General features: G+C 44.5%; 1 protein-coding gene across 2 annotated transcripts in view; it reads right to left on the bottom strand.

Annotated features, from left to right (window-relative positions):
- Positions 1-470: 470 nt before the first annotated feature.
- LMX1A (LIM homeobox transcription factor 1 alpha) overlaps positions 471-23,525 on the bottom strand; it is a 154,082-nt gene continuing 131,027 nt past the window's right edge. For both annotated transcript variants that reach the window (XM_030823213.1, XM_030823214.1), the window contains exons 5-9: positions 12,231-12,403; positions 9,289-9,366; positions 6,651-6,720; positions 4,471-4,641; positions 471-2,646 (exon numbers count right to left, since the gene is read on the bottom strand). In XM_030823213.1, the coding sequence (XP_030679073.1) occupies positions 2,486-2,646; positions 4,471-4,641; positions 6,651-6,720; positions 9,289-9,366; positions 12,231-12,403 (653 nt within the window). In that variant the 3' untranslated portion in view covers positions 471-2,485. The remainder of the gene's footprint in view (positions 2,647-4,470; positions 4,642-6,650; positions 6,721-9,288; positions 9,367-12,230; positions 12,404-23,525) is intronic.

The raw sequence follows: 23,525 nt of genomic DNA, 5'->3' as shown, positions 1-23,525 counted from the left end.
CTGACTTCTTTTCTTCATAGTCCTAATTGCCCACCATACATCACATTTAAAATTGTTGAGAACTTTGGGAGACTCTGTCAGGGAGCCACTGTCTGCTGCCCGGCTCTCCCATCCTGGCTAGGCATCTGCCTTCAGTCCTGCATGAGAAATCCTTCTGCCCCATCACTCTGTTCTGATTTCCAAGCAAATGTTCCCTCATCACATATCTCAAACTGCTCTGCCCTGAGGGAACTTGATGGTGGTGATGGAAAGCTCCCACTACCTCCTTCTGTGGGATTTTTTTGTAAAGACTGGAGTCTTTTTCCATCTTGGCAAGAAGTTGAAGACCCTTTTCTCCTTATGTTTTGCCGTAGTCATCCTTTCCGTTCATTCAAAGCTTCGCCATAAGCTCATCCCCATGGCTTTGTAGACAAAACTCCCATGTCCCCCTGGTTCCCCACCCACCATCCCACCCCTGAATAAACAACAGCTCATTTGTAAGAGATTTTAATTTCATCTTGGTATGCCATTAAGGAGTGGAATAAGGATCTCTATTCATTTTCACTCACATAGTATCTGCTACATTCTCCAACTGGTCTTTACCACAGAAACCTGTGGGGCCATACAGCATCTGCATAATTTTCACTCATCAGACTGGTTTGGGTTTCTTGGTGGTTTGCATAAATTATAAACAAGAGCACAAAAATCACACAACACAGACTCTAACATAAGGGGACATGTTCCCTCTGGCCTTGCCAGAGTGATAGGGATGTGTCTCTGTGTTCAAGTCTCCAATGATGTCCCCAGAAATGAGGCCAAGCCTGTCCTGGCCCCTCCTGGATGGGTCCACAGTGACCCTCTGTCTTCCCCACCAACTCATTCTGGGTTCCCAGGAGACTTCCTAGCACAGAACAATCCCATCCTAGCACCGCAACTGGAGACCAGGGTGTGGAACTGTCCCCATGTATAATGGCTGCTGGGTCTTCTGTGCTGAGGATCAGAAGAGTGAGTTGGAAGGAAGCGCCAAGGGTTTCCACTGGAACCTTCTGCCTCTATGAGCTCCACGAGGTTCTTTAGAAACCGACCCTCTAAAACAAGGGGCCCCAAACTTTTTCTGTAAGGGCCAGACAACATAGATAGCAAATATTTCAGGCTTTCCAGGCCACAGACAGCCTGTTATATATTCTTCTTCTCCTTTTTTTAATGACCTCAAAAAAAAGTAAAAACCATTCTTCACTGGCAAGCCATAGAAAGCAGGCCTGCAAGCAGGAGTTTGCCCACCCCTGCTCTAGAACACCACCAGTTCCTCCTCTATCCCCTCAGCCTTTGCCTCCTCCCCACTCTGGGACTCTGGGATCCCTCTGAGCTGCTCTGAGCTGATGTCTTCTCCAGCACAGGCTTTGCAGAGGGACTTCAGCAGGCAGAACTGCCCTCTGGAGTTCAGGAGCCCTCCTGCTCTGCAACCCTATGTACCCTCCCTCCTTTGCCAAGTGAGTGGCCTGGTTGTATCTTAAACAAATATCAGATATTAGTCTCAGCCCTGCTCATGTGTCCTGGGAATGAATTAAGCCTTGGTGTTTCCCAGTGAGGTAGGTACATACTATTAGCCTCATCCACACTTGCAGATGCTGAAGCTCAAGAGCTGAACCGACCATCCTAGCACTGCTCAACAACCACTTGTCAGAATTTAAAAGAAAGCCCAGGAGTCTGGGCTTTACATTTTCTCAGAACGTGATCTGGGATTATTCTGTCCCACCCCTACCCAGTGATTCAACCCCAAAGAGAGCAAGAATGCAAGAGAGAACACCATTAGCCACACAGAATTTCTTTCCAGATCTGAAAGACTCTGAAAACAGAATGAACCCAAGCACTCAAAGCTATGGGGCTAGGTGGAGCAGCCCTCTCTGCCCTGCTGACAAGTCTTGTCAAACTAAAAATAAAGTTTATAAAAGTAAATTATCTCATTTTATAACTTAAGTGCATCAAGCATTTCCTTAAATATAGTTCACACTGAAAATAAAGTTACTTTTGCTGTACAGTTGGTGTCTGTTATAATTAGGAATAAACTTTGAGGGTAAAATATGAAAGGTTACACACTCACACACACACACATCTATCTATCTGTCCTTCTGTCTATTGGTGTGTAGATGGATAGACATATGCACCTCTTGATAAGAGCTTCCCCGACATGGTGGGAAGTTGTTAGGAGTCCCTAAGTATCTAGTTTGCATGAGAATGTCTATATTAAAAGTCTCTGTCCTTAATGATAAACACGTCTTCATATCTAATGCTAAGACTCTTATTAGAAACATTAAACTATGCAATCCATAATGTATTCAGTCTTTGGAAATGCTGAGCTACACCATATCATTATACAACAGCATCCCCAACAAAACTCCCTCCCCAACCCACCTCTTCCCTGGCCTCCCTGTCCTAAAGCCAGCGACCCCTCACAGAATATGGTTGTTCCATATGGGAGCCTAGTCACAGAACTCTAGGGGAAGACTCAAGAGGTGAAGTAAGAATTCTGCATGGAGTACAGGTGGTCAATGGGGTTTCCCACTCTGGATTGCAGAGGCCCAGCTTCTGAGGTTGCTAGGAAACAGTCACCCAGGTTACTGAGGGAGGTGTCGTCGCTATCCAGGTCATGGAAAAGGGGCTCGGCACCTGAAATGGAGATGAAACACTGGCATGAGGGTCTGGAAGAAGTGACTCATTTCAGTGCTAGGATATTCAGCTGAATTCAACAAGTGTTGCCTGAGCACAGGCTCCAGGTGAAACTTTCTACAAAAAGTCTATACTTTCTTTAGGGGGCTCATGTCCAAAGTGCAACAAGTGAAAACAATCTAAACCAGGATATGACAAAGTGCTAAATTGAGTGCAGCATAGCAAATGTCACAGTGTCTAGACAGGGAGTGTGGGGAGTAGGCAGGACATGTCACCAGAGGCTGGAGACACAGGGCAGAGCTCCTACAGGACTTGGGCCTGAAAAATGATGCTTGAAGGAGGGATGGTAAAACCAATAAACAAAAAACAAAACAAAACAAAACAAAAGCTCTTCAAGTGAAGCTAATGAAAACTCCTGTGATAACATTTGTTCTTTCAAACACCAAGGGTCTACTATCAGCTGTTACCCCAAATTTGTAATGCAAAGAAAAGGAAGGTTAGGTGCCTACCTTCAACTAATTTACACCTTTGATAGGGAAGCCAGTAGGGCACACAGTGGAAGAGCTGAGAAATCACTGCAACCAGGACCTGAAGGCAAAGAATGTTCTGCCTCCACTTCAAGTAAATAGGAGAGGTGAAAACTGGAGTTTATACAACTTGTCATGGGGCTTTAAATATTCATTTTATTAAAGGATTCATCACAGGGATACTTCATGTAACACAACCCCTGAGACTCTGAAAAGAATTTGGAAAAAAATGTATTTGCCCTGTTTTCCCACAGCTGTGGAGTAAAGAATGGTACAGATGTGACCTGTGCCTTCTAAGGAAGCCAAGAGGGTGGCTATCACTGAACATCCAATGAATGGGGTCGGCCAGTGAAGGGCTTGTCAAGGGCTAAATCTTAATAAATGTTTGCTGAATGTGTGATATGGGAAGGTAGGGGTGATTTTAACAACAGAATTTTTTTTAATGAAGGCAAAAAAAAAAGTTGTTTGACAAAATCTGTGATCTGTGGCATGAATCTCTGATACTAATGTTTTGAAGGCTTACTGCATAAGATTATTTTTTAACTATCAGTGTAATCTATCAGATTACACAGTACAGAACAATGCATTACATACACCACTAACCTTCTCTGTATAAAATGTAATGCCCTATACTTGGCTGAGGTTGAACTTGAGCCTTCACTCCAAAGCTCACCCAGCCCCCTACCCTGGGTCCTCAGGCCCCCGGTTGTTGTCCATTAGCTTAAGCACAAAGCTGGGTAAGTGGGAGAGGCTCAGCTACCCATATATGCAGCATTTAAATCAATGCTTCTTTGGGTGGGGTGGGTATAAGGGAGATATTTTCACCTTACAAGTCAGTTCATGTTTCACTAGTTAAATTAGAGCACCTATTAGTATCCATAGCAGGATAGTCCAGTTAGAAAATTTGTCTTCTGTGCTTTTTATATCTTTTCTTTAGGTAAACATTTGCTTAATTAAGGCCTTCTGTAGCACTGATACTGCTGATATCTGGCATGAAGCACAAGACTTGCAGAATTCAATGACAACAAACAGGTCTACAAGGAGAGCACAACTTCCTATTTAAAGCCAACAAACAAGAAGCTTTGAAAACAACATAAATGGAAGTGTCACTAATGAATATGCATGAAGGTCTTTCTCCTGTAGTCATTGGTTAGGCGATTCTGGTGGTATTTTGTAGGGCACATTATTCTGCTTTGGAGCTTCAGTGAGCAGCTGGGAACTGCCTAGATGTGTTTAGGAGGGAATGAGAAACCCACACAAGTTATGAGAGGGCCCGGGGGGCTTAAGTCCCTCTTACCATAAGGGTGCATGTGGTCTCCAGGCATCTGGGGTGGGGTGAGACCCTGTCGGAAGGGATCTGAGCTGTAGACACTCTGCTCGATGGCCAGGAGCTGCTGTGGGGTGGGCAGAGCCGTGTAGGGGTTCATGATTCCTTCCATCCCAGCACTCCCACCACCATTTGTCTGAGCTGTGGAACAAAGAAGAAGCCAGGTCATTCTCAATGTGCAGCCTGACATGTGATTTCCCTGGGTCCTGATTCCCTCATTTATAAAATAAAATAGGATGAGGTGACATCAGTGGTCCCAGCCTTTGTCCTACCAGAGGCCATCAGGAATCACCTTGGAGGATAGGAATAGGGTGGGGGCTGGGATGTTGAACTCTGAGAACATCCTTGAAATATATTATTTCAACAAAAGGTTTTGATGCTAGCCACATGTTCGGCAGTCACTAGAATAGATATATCTAAAGATCTTTCTATGATAACCCAGTATGAGCCCATCAGTCAAGTGGGAGTTGTGACCAGTTGACCTCATGGGGCTGATGGGAAGATTCCATAGGACTGTGTATGCTTTGGAATTATATCTTGCTATGCTTGTAGATAGAATTTTATAAGAAAAGCAGGATTCACTTCCTGCCTCCATATTTTGCTGAGGTTCTCTGAACCTGGGAAGAACAGAAACTATTTCCCACCAGCCTCTGCTTTCTTAAGTCTACCTTTGGAACGCCTTTAGAATTATTTAAATTAAGTCCCAAGCCATATGAGTTTGTGTTCTCACATGCTTTGATGCATTCTTCTCCCTTTGAACTGCACAGGGGTCCTGTGAGGTAGGACTAGCAGGCATTAGGGCCCTACCCTAGGGATACATACAGCCTGAGGAACAAGGAAAAGTTGGTCCCACATAAAGAGCCTTAGGGGTGGAGCTGAGGGCAGAATTCAGATCTAACCAGCTTCTGCTCCACCCTTCCCCACACCTATGCCCTGTTTTATTTCTTCTCTCCCTAACATCTACCTTGTTGCTAACATACTGTTTAGTCTAGAAGGTAAGAAACTAAGGGAACTCTTGGCTGCAAGAGTCAAATTCTGGATTAAGCCTAGACCCGGTGTCAAGAACAAGGCAGGGTCATGTGAGGAAAAGAGGCTCTGTTGAGGGGCCTGAGAACTAGGATGACATTCCACAGACTTCAAAGTGTGGTCCATAGACTAGCAGCAATGGCACCACCAAAAAGCTTGTTAAAAAGGCAGAATCTTGGGGCCCACCCAGACCTTCCTTATGAATTGGAATCTGCACCTTACCAAAATCCCAGGTGACTTACATGCATATTAAAATGTAAGAAGCCCTGTTTTAAGGTACAGACCATTCAAGGAATTCTGGATAGCTGAATTGGGTGCCGAGGGGCATAGCCTTTAAGAGTGACATTGTTCTAATATAGTAATTCTTCTTTTTATTTTCTTTTAACTTCCATGAAGTCTCCCACAGTCTGTCCCTCTTCACCCTCCTCCCTGATCCTCATATCACCCTGACTTTTTCAAAAGTACATCTGGGTAGAGAACAGATGGCCTGTGGAACACAGTTAGAGTTCTAGTCCCAGCCCCTGCCCTTACTGATCTAGGGCCACATTCAATCTTGCAGAGCCTTTGTTTGCTCATCTGTGACATGGGGATAATAACAACTTCTCCACTCACCTCCAGGAATGGGTGCTGTAAAAGTCAAGTCAGCATGTATAAGAACACCAATCTATAAAAGTGTTCAACAAAGGAGGGCATTGTTATTTTACTATCATTATTTTTACTACTTTATGTTATTTTGGAAAGAGGCAAGTCACTGAGGTGTCTTTTATTAAATCGATTAGCCTGGAAGAAGAACTAAGCAAGATGAGAAACGGAACGTATCTGTGACTCTGCAAGTAGTCCTGACACATTCTCCCTGACATTGTGGTGGAATCCAGGCCCAGACGCTGTGGATAAAGTCAGTGCCATCCCCAATCAGCAGTTCTAAGCCTGCAGCTCAGGAGCCCTCAACCCTCTCACAAGTTCCTCATGGCTCAGTCTTCCTTGAAGGCCTTATCTCTCCAGCGGGTGCGGTCTAGGCTTCACTGAGTCCAGATATGTCATCCAAAGAGCTGGGTAGTGGGAAGCCTCTGGTAGGAACAGCCTGGATTCCAGCCAGAACTGCCTGGGAGGAGGCACCAGCTTACCAGAGCTCAGCCTCTGGGTGTTCTGCTGATCTTGCTGCTGCTGCTGCTGTCGCCTGGCCAGCTTCTTCATCTGATAAGGAGAGGACCATAGGATTAGAAGTCAGGTGGCCTGCAGCATGTTCACAAAGTAAGGGGTGGGGGGGGCCTGGAAGAGACACCTTCCCCGGGAGAGGGCTTATTGGCAAAGCTCTGGCTCTTACTTAGTAAAGGAGCAACAGTGGCCAGAACCGTGTGCGAGAAGCATTGCGGCTGAGAGCTCTTCTACTCTGCAGCAGTATAAAGACAGCTGGCTGGGAAGCAGGGGTGCAGCTTGTCTTAGCAGGAACAGGGATTTTTCCTCAGCAAATAAAACTTGCTGCTTGTGGTGTGACCATTTTACATTAGGTAATAAGTGTGTGACTGTGAAATCTGCAGCCCAGCCTAGACGTATGGAACAAGAGGTTGTGATTTGGGGTAAGCCAAGAGGCTGTTCCTTTCCCCTCCGTCTGCTGGCCCTTAAGATGGAGATGAGCCTACCCAGAGATTCATGCCTCTTCCAAAGCACACTGCTAACGTGCAAGCTTCCCTGAAGGAATTTTTTTTGTTTTTTATTTTTGAGACGGAGTCTTGCTCTGTCACCCAGGCTGGAGTGCTGGAGTGCAGTGGCGTGATCTTGGCTCACTACAAGCTCCGCCTCCCGGGTTCACGCCATTCTCCTGCCTCAGCCTCCCGAGTAGGTGGGACTACAGGCGCCCGCCACTACGCCCGGCTAATTTTTTTGTATTTTTACTAGAGACGGGGTTTCACCATGTTAGCCAGGATGGTCTCGATCTCCTGACCTCGTGATCCACCAGCCTCAGCCTCCCAGAGTGCTGGGATTACAGGTGTGAGCCACCGCGTCTGGCCCCCTGAAGGAATATTTTAACTCAATATTTCTCAAACTGTGTTCCATAGAGCATTAGGGTTCCACGAGATGTTGACATATACTTTGAGTGTGTGTATGTGTCTGTGTGTAGGAAACACTAGATTTTTGTAAAATTTTTCTTTATTGCAAGATTTTTCAGAGCTTTAAATGTGTCCCTGTGCTCTATGAATCCATAGGCTATAGGGCCTCTGCAACTTATTGCACTATGGAGTCTTTCTTTGGTACACATCAACAGCCCTGTTCTGAGGATGTCAGTTAGGGAAATGCTACCTTAACCAATCATGATCAAATAATGAGATAACCTGTGATACTGTAAAGCATATATTTGGTCGTTGACCCTGTTTTTTGGCATACGATTCCTAAAATTTTTGTACTCTCCAAAGTGATGCCTATGTGAATGTTAACGACTGACTGACAGCTGTCAGCCCCTAGGTAGCTTCAGGGTGGAGAATGATAATCAGAAAGACCCAGGTATGATTAGATGGTTGGAACATTCAGCCCCACCCCCAAACCTCTGTGGAAAAGGGATGGGCTGAAAGTTAAGTTGACCATCAATGCCCAGTGATTTAATTAATCATGCCTACATTATGAAACCTCTATAAAACCCCAAAAGGATGGGGATCGAGAGCTTCCACACAGCTGAATACATGGAGGTTCCTGGAGGCTGGGGTGCACAAGGAGGGCATGGAAGCTTCACACCCTTCCCCCATTTCTCTCCATATGCATCACTTCATTCGCATCCATTGTAATATCCTTTATAATAAAGCAGTAAATATAAGTAAGTATTTCTCTGAGTTCTGTGAGATGCCCTAGCAAATTAATCAAACCCAAGGAGTGGGGTCACTGGAATCCCAATTTATAGCCAGTTGATCTGAAGCACAGGTAAAACAACCTGGAGCTTGCAATTGGCATCTGAAGAGGAGGGCAGTCTTGTGGGGCTGAACCCTCAACCTGTGAAATCTGACACTATTTCCAGGTAGAGAGGGTCAGAATTAGAGGACACCCAGTTGGTATCCACTGCACAACTGATTGCTTGCTTGGCCTATGGAGAATATCTCCACATATTTTATCACAGAAGCATTCTGCGCTGATTGTTATAGTGTAAGAGCAGAGGAAACATAGAGTTTGTTTTTTCCTCATATCATCCACTAAAGATCAGGGCTCTTGAGAAACAGTCCACAGGGCACGTGTATTTTTAGAGGTAGGAAGATGAATGAGCAAAAGGTCTAAAACTAAAACCATGATGAGGGAATATAGAGCTTCATTGGATCCAGAGGACAGTAAGACGGCTTGGGCCTATATTAGTGAGGGCCGGGCCCTGGAAGAAGTAAGAAAAGGCACTCATTCTACCCTGTCATAATGTTGTCTTGGACCAGTCATATGCATGCTACTTTTAAAATAACTTTGGTATTTGCATTAAATAAATATGAATTAAAGAACATGCTTTTACCAAAAGACACAGAAAGACATTTATTCATACAGATGGCTGGCCAAATTCACAGTCATGGCCGCTAGGAAAATACAAGCAATTTCACTAAAATGAATGCCTTCTCTCTCCCCTTCTGCAGGGCTGCTGTGGCCAAAATAATTATTGATAACAGAATTTTTGAATCAAGAGAACTACTCTATCCAATGAGCTAAGGTGAGAAAACCTGGCAGCAAGTACAATGTCCTACTGTGATTATTTCAGGAAACCAGCAACACGGGGACAGATAAAAGTAAGAAGCAGGTTACCTTCGCTCTCTGGTTTTGGAACCACACCTGGACAACACGGACACTCAGCCCTGTCTCTGCAGCCAGAGTCTCTCTCACCTTGGAAAAATTGAACATGAGAAATGTAGACACACTGGCATCTCAGGGTAGGAGGTAGAACATCTCCTATATAATACATGAGGGGGCAAAAAGACTGTATCTGCTTTAGGAGCTGGATAGTTTTTAATGTTGAGCATAAACACAAACATGAGAACATTGCGTCCCTTCAGGTAGAAAGTCCTTCACCAGGTAAAGAAACAAAAGAATAATTATTAATTTACATGTGCATTCCCAAGAGGTGTTTCTGGATTTCTCTTGCTCTGGAAATTAGGCCTTCAAGTGGTTTAGACATTAGTCTATTGTTGTGCTTTAGCTATAAGACACGCATATGCGTTGACCTACTTAAGGAGATCTGAGAGTGAAAATCACTTTGGAAAAACAAATGGCTCTCTCTTGGTCTCCTCTCTTGCCTAAATTCATTGACCTTAATTTTTGGTTTTGTCCCTCATATCTCTAGGTAACTTTGGGTGTTTCACGAATATCCATAGTGACTGCTACCCCGAGTGAGCCCTGCCCAAAGAGAACAAGATGAGAGCCATCTGGAACCCGGCAGAGCCAGGTAGACAACTCTGAGGCCAGCATGTGTGCCAGGGCTGTGGTGGAGACAGGACAACTGGGATCCAGATAATAAAGAGATGCATTTAAACATCTGTCTACCATACAGGCACACAGTGAGGGTCTGGCAAGGTGTTGAGAAGAGAAGGGGCAAGAAGCACAGATTTTCAGAGGGGGACCTGAGAGACACTGCCCTCTCTTGATTAGATCCTGGGGAGGAGATGGGATTGAAAGAGCTCCTTGAATAAACGTGTGAGTAGAGCAAATGGAAGCCTTGAGAAATACTTCCCCTTTATCATGCCACTTGGGGCAAGGCTTAGAAGTGGAATGATTAGAACAGGTTTTTATAGCACATCCTTCTGCTAAGCCAACTAAAATAGGAGTGTACTCAGGGGCCCACCTCCACCTGCTGAAACCCTATCCATTCCTCAGAGGCCCAGCTCAAAAGCCACCTGTTCCACAAAGCCTTGCCTGATTGCCCAGACCAAAGTGACCTTTCCCTTCCCTTGCTTCCTGGCTTCCCCTCTGTTATGGTCCTCAGAGCCCCCTCTCTGGTGTTACAGTAATGTGTACACGCATCTCCTTCTTGCTGGTTACCTGGAAGCTGCCCGGGGACAAGCACCCAGCACAAAGCCATACATGGGCTGGGAGTTTAGTATACATGGAAGAAGTAAATAAGTGAGGAAGATTATAATTTGTCCTAGTGCAAGCCCAATTTGGGGGCATTTCTCTTTCTACCAATACCTCTCTTGGAGCATAAGGAGCTGCAAGGGCAGAAAAAGTGAGTCTGCAGCTGAATCTTTCCAAAGATCAGAAGTTGTGATAGGCTTGACTATTGCTCAACAAATATCTATCCTTCCCTCCCCTGCCGTGGTGGGTGTGTGCTTCATCACTGCACCTATGCTGGGCTAAGCCCATGCCTTGCTTCGGCCTGTGGGATGTGATGTGTCTGATACCCAGCAAGAGATTTTCGATGGGCTTCCCACTTTGACTAGGCCTCTTGCTTCCTGCCATCCTCATGAGAACAACACGCCCAGGAGGGGGCTGCTCCTTCAGCCCGGACCCTCGAATGACAGACAGGTGGAGCAGGCTGGAACCTGCACCCAGCTGGGCCACAGCCAATGCACAGCCCAAGAAAAGAAAATACATGTTTGTTGGGAACCATGATGACTTTTTGTTTGTTTGTTTGTTTTTATCACAGACAAAGCTGACTAATACAGAAAAGGATGCAGCAAAAATAATGCTAACATTTTTTCAAAATGTATTTCCTTTATGAATTTCAGTAAAGATACCCTATTTTATTTATTTTTATCATGTAAAAGATAGTACTCAGTATATGACAGGCAGCCGATAAACAATAAGTACTCAATAAATGGGCGCTGCTATTTATGGCAGACTGCTAATTATCCCCAATATCTATTCTTTCTTCCTCCTATGAGTAATTGAATCACTAAGTTTAGCAAGGTTCTTGGTCACCGAGACAGACTCATTTCCCAACTTTCCCTGCAGGAAGTGTGGCCACAGGACTACATTTTGGCCAACACATATGAGGAGAAATGATTTGAGCAAACCCCGGATACATCCTTAAAAAGCAGGGTGCTTGCCCTCCATTTCCTCTTTCTCTACCTGGTGGCTGGAAACATGGTGACAACTGGAGCAGTCGCTTGGACCCAGGAGATGGATAACAGAGCCACCTACCAGCCTTGCCTTGCTCACCTCTGGACTGTGACGGAAGAGAATAAACTCCTGTCTCATTAAACCACTGTATTTTTTTTTTACATGAATGTCCATAGCAGTCCTATTTGAAACAGTCCCAAACTAGATACAACCCCAAACACCCATCAACAGGTGCATGGACAAACCAACCATGGCACACCTCCACAGTGGAATGCTGAAATAGGAATGAATGAATCCCCACACCACCACACCAAGTGGAAAAAGCCAGACTCAAAAAAGAGTACTGCAAGCCACTCTGTTTTTATACTCTTTGCTTTACAGCATCTGGGTCTACACCACAATGGGCACCTATCATTATTACTGTTCCCATTGTGCTCCATGAAATGAAAGGTGTGACAGGGGCCATTTGGAGTTGGTGTGCATGCATGAAAGCTTGAGGAGAGTCTATCACACCCTGGCCACAGCTTAGTGATCTCTGGAGTCTCCAACGGGCTTGAGCCACCTGTGCAGGCTCTCTCTGAACAGCCTTCCTCTCCACTCTAACCCCCAATGCCCACTGAGATCCCAGAAGGGTCTGAGTGCACACAGAGAAGTGGGGCCCAGCTCCTTTTCCTCCCTGACCCCTCCTATACCTTCCTGCAGGGCTTGGAGGATACTTCAAATGAGGCCTTGAATGCTCGCCTCTGTTGAGTTGTCAAGATGGTTCTTGGACGTTTGGGGCGCTTATGGTCCTTGCCTTCCTCAGCAGTGCCTTTCCCTGCCCCATGGGCTGACTTGCAGAGACTTTCTTCATCATCACTTTTACCTGAAAGAAGCAAAAGACAGTGTTGTGAGTCCCTGAAAGCCAGTTCCTGGAGCTGTATATTATTCCATAGCAAGGCCTCCAGGTCCACATTTCCAGGATGGCTTTATGTATGAGAGCAATAACCTATGTGGTATTGATTTGAAAGTTTCCAGGAAGAGGCTAAGAAAAATACTTCTAAAACCCAGAGACAGGCAGTAGAAAGTCCACCATTACACCTCAGGCTTTATCACAGCATCACATCCTGGCTCCACATTTACTAGTTGCGTGGCCTTGGGCAATGATATGGTTTGGCTCTGAGTCCCCAGAATTGTAATCTCCACGTGTTGATGGAGGGACATGGTGGGAGGTGATTGGATCATGGGGGCAGTTTCCCCCACGCTGATCTTGTGATACTGAGTGAGTTCTCACACGATCTGATGGTTTCAAAGTGTGTGGCTTCTTTCACACTCTTTCTCTCCTGCTTTGCCATGTAAGACCTGCTTTCTTCCCCTTCACTTTCTGCCATGATTGAAAGCTCCCTGAGGCTTCCCCAGCCATGCAGAACTGTGAGTCAATTAAACTTTTTTCATTACAAATTATCCAGTCTCCGGTATGTCTTTATGGCAGTGTGAAAATGGACTAATACAGGCAACTTACTTAACTCTCTACAACTAAATGTACTCTTCAGCAAAATCGTCATTTTTCAAGACTAGACCTAGACACTGTGTCTGAAACTCTAGTTACTGCCAAGTGGTAGAAAATATTATTGTTAAAAAGGCCATAGAGAAAAGCATTAGATTATCTGCCAGTACAGATAACTCAGAATGGACAGGTAACACTGATAACTAATCAACATTGCTTTTCTGTAAAGTAAATAACTCTCTACTGTTAAAGTAATTGTCTAACTATTTGAAATACTTCAACTCTATAAGCACTGAACAACATGAGGGTTAACTCTGAAAGGAAATAAAATCTCTAGTATATGTCACTTTTTTTTCCAGGCTACCTCTTACATTCCACAGACATCACACTCCTGAGAAGGTGCTTCTAGGGTCTGGGACATACCTGTGTAAGAGAGACTTCTTTTTACTTTTGCCATTAAAAGCCATAGACAGGCCGGGTGTGGTGGCTCATGCCTATAATCCTAGCACTTTGGGAGGCCAGGGCGGGTGGATTTCCTGAGCTCAGGAGTTTGAGATTATCCTGGGCAAAGCTCCGTCTCTACTAAAAATACAAAAAATTAGCTGGATGTGGTGGCGGGTGCCTGTAATCCCAGCTACTCGGGAAGCTGATCCAGGAGAATCACTTGAATCCGGGAGGTGGAAGTTGCAGCAGTGAGCCGAGATCATGCCACTGTACTCCAGCCTGGGTGACAGAGCAAGACTCTTGTCTCCAAAACAAAACAATAATAATAAAAGCCATAGGCAATTCTATGCCCAAATGATCTAACAAGAACCTCATTTTTCTCAGGATTCTCACAGAGCTCAGCTGCCCTCTTTTCTCTGGTGAACATCTTTGCCTCAATGGCTTTCCCACAGCTGTGCCAGTCCCTTCTGGCCACTTCAAGAAAGCAAAGATGAAAGGACCTACTGTGTGTGAGCTACACATCCTTCTTCTTTCCTCCTGTCCTCCTCTGTGAAGGATGCCCATGGGCATATGCTGTTTTAGTGTAGACATTAGCTGAGTTCTCATTTTTGGCTCTGCCAGAGCCAAAAAAACTTATTTAATCTGAAAGGATAATGGCCTCTTCCTTCCATGAACATTTGAACATACAAGGTTGAACAGGAAGGGAACACTAAATCGTGAGTTCCTGAGGACATGGCCCTTTCAATATAATTGAAAAGGGACTGATACAGGCAGACCTAGGTTTCCATCCCAGTTCTGACCCCATGCTGTAAGTATGGCCGTGTGCAAGTTCTGTCATGTTGCTGAGCCTTGGTTTCCATACCTATATACCAACAACAATAATACCACACAGTGGGTGTCACAGAAGTAGGGTTGTTGTGTGTAAAGCAACTAACACAGTCCTGGCACTCAGGCGGCTCTTAATAGATGGTATGAAAAGGGTGTCTTTTCCCTCTGCCTCACCCCTCTCAATAGTAGAGATAAAACCCCCCACAAGATTAAAGAAGAGAGTTAAAGCGATAATCCTCATGACAAGGGGTGGCCACTCTGGCATCTTCAAGTCTGAGGTTGCTGTTTTCCAGGGGGTGATGTGGTAAGCTGATCTCAGACATAACCTTGGTGTGAAGGGATTATAAAATCTTTCTAGAAGGTTTTCAGAGTGGCAAGGAAAAAACAAGCACTTAAGAACTAAGAGCCTCAGGAAAATAAGAAGATCCCACAGGAGGATAAAAGGTAGAAAAAAGAAAGCCATTGACTGCACAGATTTGCCCTTGCTAGACCCTATTGATCCTACTGCTCAGAGGTACCCCAAACTTTGGTGTTTAGTGAGGCCAGCCATTTCTCTGGTGGTAGACTCCCTGGGGTAAAAACAATGCTCCTCTAGAACTAGTGATGACTCCACTGACATTTCTGAGGAAATGGAGCTAATGCCCCACCCCAGGGATCATGCAGATCACCTTCAAAGTAGGCAAGAAAAGAGGCTGAGTCTGCAGGCCAGGCTCAGAAAGACAGCTGGGAAATCCCCAGTATAGAATGTATTTTAAAATGCAGTTGTATTATCTCCAGAAACCTCATGCCTCATACCAGTCTGTTCAATAAAACAGTACTTGCATTGATCCTTTTACAGTCATTCCTCACATAGTTTGATGCAAATGTATATTGATAACATAACTAATGAAAATGTAAAGTCTAAAATAATGATAATGGTTCATTTATATTGATACAATCCAGGAAAGCAATGTGACATGGTATCTACAAGCATGGCCTTTAGCGTTATATAAACTCAGGCTTAAATTCTAGCTCCGCCAGTTACTGTGTTTGATTCTGAACACATTCTCAAGACTTAATTTTCTCATCAGGGAAAGTAACAGTGTTGTTGGAATTAAATGGGATGATATATGTAAAGGGTTTAGCACCATCCAGAAATAATTGGTATTTAATAAATCACAGTAATAATCATTATTATTTCAACATAAAAGACATATTCTTAGTTCTGACACATGTTGTCAGTTAATTACAGTCTCGGATCAGTGGGGGGGGTCTCAGTTAACGTTTTACACTACAGGTATTCATTTCTCTCTCTTTGCAGATATGACCCTAGCCAACATGTAGAGCCGGTTGTGTGGACTGTGCCTGTGTGCTTGAGAGAAGGGAGAGCAACAGAGGGAGGCAGAGTTGGAGCTGGTTGCAGAAGGAAAGTGCAATTTCTGAAGTTTGTTCAGAGCCCCAGAGGCAGGATGGCTAAGGGCCTTCTGGGGTCCTCCTACTGCTGTTGCTGTACTCAGCCTTGCCTGGGACACGTGTACATCCCCAAAGAACTGCTGTGCCATCGTGAACCAACAGAGAAGAGAGGGGAGGAGAACACCTCCTAGGTTAGCCATTGGGGCCTATTTTGGGGGGAGGTGGTGAGCACCACAGGTGGCTGCCCCTTCCTTCTCTCCACATCCCTGCAAGAAAAGAGAAAAACATATTTGTTTTCAAAATGAGGAAAAGAGAAGGGGAAAGGGATGAGGGATTGGTTCCAGGACGCCTGCATATACTCAAGTGCATACTCAAACCTGTGCATACACAAGTCCCTCAGCTGGTCCTGCCTAACCTGGCTACAGGAAAAGTGGGTCTCCCACAGTGCATATATGCGGGTTTCACAGCCCTTGAATACTGTCTGCATTTGGTTGAAAAAAATCCACATATAAGTGGACCTGCACAGTTCAAACCCATGTTGCTCAGGGTTAATGGTAGCAGTAGTAGTGGTGGTTTGTCTCTGGAGTGTTTCTGTTGCTTTTGTGGTGCGTTTTCTTTCTTTGAGTCTTCCTTCCTGCTATTCAATACCTCATTCTCTTCTGTCCCTTTACATCTTCCATTTTGCTTTCTAAGAAGCACTTCATGCTCTGGACCAGGAGTCTACAGACATTTCCTATAAAATGCCAGAGAGTTAACATTTTAGCCTTTGCATGCCTCACAGTCTCTGTTGCAACTACTCAACTCTGCAATTGTAGCACAGAAACAACCGCAGACAATATGAATGGGCATGGCTGTGTTCCAATAAAATGTATTTCAAAAGCAGGCATCAGGCCAGATTTGGCCTGCATACCATAGTTTGCTGACCCCTGCCCTAGACCTCTCCTGACCTCTTGTTCTCCATCAAAACTTACACATCCTGTGTCCCGTTCTTCCAGCTCTGACTCTGGAGGCAGGAAACACTGCTCATGGTTAGCATGGTTTGATGTGTTCTCTCCCACAGTCAATAACATATATGCATTTAATAAGAAATGCCACTACCCAACAGTCACCAATGTGGAATTTTGGGCATCCTGGTGCATCTGAGCCAGAGAGATTCTGAAGATGGAGGAACAGAGGAACCTTTTGGCACCTCTCAAAGTACAGACAGATGCCACAGCCCAGCTGCCAACAGGAATCCAGACCGTGGCTAACCATCACCCAGCTTCCATCTACTGTGTTGTAAATATTATGGGTATAATGGTGCCCTCTGACTCTCCTGGGGAGTTTCCAAGCTGCTCTTGGGGTGCTCACTGAGGCTTTTGTTTTCTCTTTCAGCAGGGGCAGACCTGCCTGACTTGGATATCAGCTTCTCCATGAAAATATGCAGTGCCTAAAATTTACACTGATCGATTTGTTCACGAGAAAGGACATTTCTAAAAGAGCCAGGAGACTGCCCCCAGAACCAAGAGGAGTACTGGAGAGCAGAAGATGGAGAAAAACCTTTTAACAGCAGAGCAGTGAAGCGGAGGGAGAGGCAGCCCCTCTCCTTTGCCAGAGACTCCCACTCCCAGATGCAGGCCGAAGCGATCCCTCATAATTTAAGCTGACACCCCTCAGCGGAGATGAAAGGAACACCACTCGCTGCTCTCCAACAACAAATGTCAGCATCCCTGGAGGCCATTTAGACACAAACGCAGCATAAATCTGACTCCTAGTGGGGAAGTCCAGAGATTAAGTCTCCACGCACAGCCTACCAGAGTGAAATGAATTTGCTTGGCACGAAGTTTGAACATGTTTCTCAGGGCCTTTCTTTCCCCTTTCTTGTAAAAAAAAAAAAATCTGGAATGGTTCAGGGCTGTTTTTCCCCCTTGCTGTTCCTCCCACTCATTTATGACATAAGCAATGGCAGATGAAAGACCCAGCCATGGTTTATGGCTCAGAGACAGAGCTGCACTACCTGTGGGGCCTCGGAGATTCATTTCAGGTTGTTGGAAAAATCCCAACGGCCCATAAACAGGGCAAGAGATATCTGAACTTGGCCTAGGAGGCGAGGGTGAGGGAGGGGATGAGAGACCTTCATGCTAGGGCAGGGAGAGGCAGGAATGGGCCTCAGATGCTTCCCCAGTGATGAGCCTCATAAATGTCTTTTAGACAGGGGGAGTAGAGGAAGGGTCTGGGATTTGTTGTGAGTGGAGAGAGGGGGGAAAGAAAGAAGGGAGGAATTTATGAAGACAGGATATATAGGAAGCTATTTCAGTCACTGCCCTGCACTATAGGACTAGAATTCCGTTCTCCCTGAGAATAGCAGCAGTCAACTCTCAATGCAATGAACTCAAAGCAGCATTTAAAATCCAAGAGGCAAAAAGTGCAGTTCTCTAGAAAAGCAAAGTCCATGTAGCTACTGTTTTGAAACTGTCTCACACATAGTTCTTCAAGGAAGTTTCTACTCAGACCAAAAACGGTTTCTGGTAAAAGATTTGACTTGGAGTTCTTTCATTTACTCTTACACTCAGTAAGCATTTATTACGGGCTCATGGGTGGAAGACTGCACAGGGACAATCCTAGGATCCAGGGATGATGAAGATTCAGCCTCTGCTCTCACAGAGATAAGTGATTAGTAGAGGATAAAGACCCAGCACCAAAATAATAACTGTGCAGAGAAGTTAAGAGAGGGGACCAGGGAAGGGTTCACAGTGCAGGTGTCACTTGAGCTGAAAATAAATGACACAAATAGTGACCAGGAGTTGCCAGGGAGAAAAGGGGAGAGAGGGCACTTTATGCCAAGGGCATAAAATACCTAATGACATGGAAACAAGACATTGACCTGGAATGGAGGCTCCTCAAATACGAATGTTCTTGGCATTCCACTACACATTCAGCACTGTTCCGAGTACTGTGAGGGGATAAAAAAGAAGAACCCCTTGCTCTTAAGGAACATAAAACTGAATTAGAGGGAGTTGGCATGTAAAAGATAATAAAGTATATTAAAGTGTATGTGGTTAAGTTCTTCAGGCATAGTAAAAACTGAAAAAAAAAAAGTGTGAGCATTTAAAAAAGAGGAGTATCAATTAGCCAGAGAAGTTAATGAATGAAGGAGGCTTCCAGGTAAGGAAGGAGAGGATTTAGAAAGCCCAATGGGAGGAAGGAGGTGTTACAAAGGACAGGAAGGAAAGGGAGAAGGTGTGTGCAGAGATGAGTGTGGGCCTTTTGGGGCCTCAAGCCGCCTTTTATGGCATGGAAGGTCTTATTGGAACACTCCACCTAACCGAGGAATAAACATAGCCTCAAAGAGGTGCAGAAACCTGTCCCAAAAGACACAGGGCATAGGTGGCAGGGTCAGGTTTCATGCAAGGCTTGTCTACTTCCAGGACCAGGCCCAGAGGCACCCCTTCAGGGAGGAAAGGAACAGGCTGTTTAGCCAGCATATCAGACATAGTAAGCAACTGACAGTTACCTGTACATGCCTTGGGCCAAGTGTGTGGAAAATCAAATGCTTTGTCTCCCATTAATTACTAATAACCACTAAAGATTACTCTTTCTATGGGAAGGTGTGTGGAGTGGTGGAAGGTAACTTTGGCCATAAAATAGGAGACCTGGATCCTGGTCCTAATTTTGCTACTAAGGTGTGTGCCCTTGGATAAAATTCCTCATGTCTCTGAGATGCAATTTCTTCATCTATGAGATGAATTAAAAATTCCTTATGTTTACCTAATACTTGACATGGCATCACTTTATAATTGCATTGGTTCACTGCTTCTACTACAACCCTATGAGGCAGGAAATGCCTTGTTATCAGTTTTTTACAGATGAGCAAACTGAGGCCCAAGAAGAAAGTAAGGTGATCTTTTGCCCAAGGACACACAGCTGGGATGCTCTTTCTTCAACCCCTATCTCTCCCTACCTGCTTTGATTTGCCTCACGGGTTGTTATAAAGATCTAAGGATACATGGTGCTTGCAAAATATCAGCTGCTGTCTAACTGCAGGCAGCATTATTGTTATTAAAGAGTGAGGAAAGAAAGGGAAGGCTTTCTGGAGGGGGTGAAAGGTTGACCCTGAGCTCCTGCTGGAAAAGCCATTCTTTTCAGTACAAAAGGGGCAGAACTTATTTTAAATCCCCATATCTCCTCAGACCCTCCCATCTCCCCCCACTCCCCACAACTATCCTGCCCTGCCACTGCAATTCCTACCAGGGCGAATGCAAGGAAAATCTCCAAGCACAGTGCACTAAGCACTCCAGGAGCAGAGCAGACAGAAACCAAGCTGCATGCCGGAGTCAGGCCGTAGGTAAAGTGTCCCAAGAAAGACACCTTTGTTCAAAGATGTCCACTGCAGACGGGGGTTTCTGTGCCAGGCAGGGGGAGGGGCCGGGCAGGTCAGAGGCAGGGCACTCCAGCTCAGACGTCCAGGCAGGCCCCAAAGGGGAGCTGTGTGTCTCCACTCCGAGTGCTGGCAGGCTGCCACAGCCTGGATGCCTCTCCCTTTGCTTTCCTCAGCTGGCTGGTGCTCATGAAGGGAGACCTTGTGCTTGGGAGGTATTCAGGGAAACAGGACAGTATTGGGACTGATTGGTAGAATTACTGTGGATTTGCATCAGTTTCAGGCCTTTTCACATTTGGATAGATCTTACCTTAGCTCTGTCTCCACTCTACACACACACACACACACGCTTTCTCTCTCTCTCCATCATTCCCTCTCTGAATTTTTCCATCTCTTTCTCTCCCCTATCTAATAAAAACATGGCCACATGTAGTCCAAACTGATAAGCATGGGTGTATACTGCATGTACCTACACATAGATTTGTCAGACACTGCAAATACTGGCAACTGAAATATCAGAAGATTCCTCCCCACCAACATCACTGTATTCAAATCAAGCCTGGGTAAATATACTAACTGAAACCATAACTTGTTTTGTTTTGATTTGGCCAGCCTCCAAGAAGGAGACTGTAGAGCTCATAACAAGTTGATTCAGATGTTTGGGGCTCAGAGCTCAGTCTAGATAAAAGCTCATTAATCCAGCTTCCCTATGGTTCACTAGGCTTGGAGTATTATGTGCATGACATTGTATTAGGTTCAAATGAATAAAGTTTGAGTGTGTTTGTCCTAATTTGGGAAGTAACTTAAGTGGATCAAATACCATCTCTCTTTGGAGTAGTCCAATTTTGCTATATTAATTACTAGTCTTTTGAAGGATAAATTATTGAGAAGATTAAATTGTTTCTAGGCAAGGGTTGGAAGACACAGGGTTAATTATCTCTCCAAATTGAAAAAGACTAAGACAACAATCCTGTAGGTGGCTAGGAAGGCGGGGTAAGTTGACTAACACTCAAAATGTTCTCATTGCAAAAGTGAGTCCTCATTGGTCAAATTCACTGTGGTCTTAAACATAGAGAGAAGTTGCCTGAATGACCACAGCTGATCAGACTGCTTGAGCCCTTGGCTGAGACAGTGTGGTTCCCGACCAGGCCCTCTGCTGGTTTGGAGAGGAAAGTGGAGGCCCATACCCAGCTGGGTCTATGCCTTCAGACTCCAGTCCATTCCATAAACCACTGACAGGCTATCTGAAAGAGCAAGGTTAAACAGGGTCAGATACCTAGCCTTTGTTCTTACCTCCACTACTCACCAGCAGTGTGACCTAAGGCAAATTACCTAACCTTGCCTAGGACTGGGAGGAGGTTTGAGAGGAAATGGAAATTCACTGCTAATGAATACAGAGTTTCTTTTGGTGGTTGGTGGGGTGGGGGGTGATGAAAAATGCTCTAAAATTGACTGTGATGGTTGTACAACTCCGAATACACTAAACACTATTAAATTATACACTTCAAGAAAAAATAATGGCCTAACCTCTCTAAGCCCTACTTTTCTCTTTGTAAAATCAGAAGAATAAAGACCTGTCAAGCCACCCTGATAGGATTGTTATGAACACAATACAGACACAGTAGATAAATGTACTTTGAAAAAAGTTATAATAAAAGTGTAAGATATTTCAAATATTTTTATTATGACTCTTGGCTGTTCATGAACTTACCACATATCCCCACTGGCTAAGAAACTCAAACTCCTCATATGGAAAATTCCATCGTTCAACAGCTCCAGCTTCAGTGTGCCTACTATGTGTAACCACTCTTTTAGACCCAGAATAAGGAGGAATGGACAAGATCAAGAGAGCCTCTGCCTTCCTACCTCTAGTAGGAGAAGATGGTGAATGAAGAAAAACAGAAAAGAAAACAGAGCAATGGGATAAAGAATGACTGCGGGAGTGAGAAAGGCTTCTTAAATTCACAGTTCTGTGCTAACAGGGAGGTCCAAATCTATCTGCTCTTTGCAGCCTCCCTCAGCTCCTATCCGTGGTAATTTCTTCCCTTTCCAAATACCCAGAGCACGTATTTGTCTATCTCAAATACTTTAGTTACTCAAGCATATTCAAACAAGAAGACAATTTTGTATGTTGTCTTACACTATTCTCCAACCATTTTAGTGGAAAACAGTATCATAAGCCCTAAGTACAAACTTTTTTTAAAAAAACTAGTGTACTACACCCATATAAAGATTCTGTTTTGACCTACTTCTGGAGGCAGTATAACAGAGTGATTAAGAGAGATGCTTTGCACTCAAATATTTTTCTCTGTCATTTACTAGCTAGTGGCCTTGGCCAATGATATGGTTTGGATCTGTGTCCCCACCCAAATCTCATGTTGAATTGTAATCCCCAATGTTGAAGGCAGGGCCTAGTGGGAAGTGATTGGATCATGGGGGCAGTTTCTCATGGTTTAACACTATCCCCCTTGGTGTTGTCATGATGATAGTGAGTCCTCATGAGATCAGATTGCTTAAATGTGTGTGGCACCTCTCTCCTCTTTCTCTTGCTTCTTCTCCACCATGTAAGATGCCTGGATCCCCATTCACCTTCTTCTATGATTGCAAGTTTCCTGAGGCCTCCCCAGAAGCCGAGCAGATGCCTCCATGCTTCCTGTACAGCTTCTGGAACCATGAGCCAATCAAAACTCTTTTCTTTATAGATTTCACAGTCTCCGGTATGTCTTTACAGCAGTGCAAGAACAGACTAATACAGCAAAAATTCCCTCTGCATTAAGTCTAGGCAGCCCCATCTATAAAATGGGGTTGTTGAAAGCACCTACCCAACAAGATAGTTACAGGAACTATGGGGTACAGTGTTTATGGTACCTAGTTAATGGTAAGAAATTAACAAATGGCGGCTAACTTTCATCAGCATTATAATTTTGTGTATCTTCTATATAATTAGAATAAGCTTTCAGAAAACAGTGATCAAGTCTAAATCATCTTTGTATCCTCCACAACACAACAACATATTGAGTGCTCAGGAGATTAATAATTAGCTGTTGAATAGCTTGTCTTTCAGTTAATACAGAAGGAAGAGAAATAAGCCAAAGGTCACACTGGCAATGCATTGCACAAACAAATGCGCTGTAGAGTTCTGCCTTTCCATTTTTTCACAAATCAATTCACCAATGCCAACCAGTAACTTCCAGTCACTATAGAAATTATTAGCTACCTCCATAGTTAGGGTTCATCTGGGATGAAATTTATTTCCCTTGAACTATAATCTGAATCTCTTTCACATTGATATTGATGCTACCAACAGTCCACCTTCTCATTAGTACCCATCTAGTTATGTTTCAATAGGAAGACAGGAGAGCAGGTCATGAAAAAGAGAAACCCCATATTATGCTAATTAGGGATGGAGAGAAGGAAGGAGACTGAAGAAAATAAAATGGAAACAGGGCAGAGAAGGTGGACAGCACTGTGGAGCACATA

The sequence above is a fragment of the Nomascus leucogenys genome, chromosome 12 (assembly GCF_006542625.1).
Source record: "Nomascus leucogenys isolate Asia chromosome 12, Asia_NLE_v1, whole genome shotgun sequence".
NCBI lineage: Eukaryota > Metazoa > Chordata > Mammalia > Primates > Hylobatidae > Nomascus > Nomascus leucogenys.
This window is presented reverse-complemented; position numbering and strand designations above follow the sequence as displayed.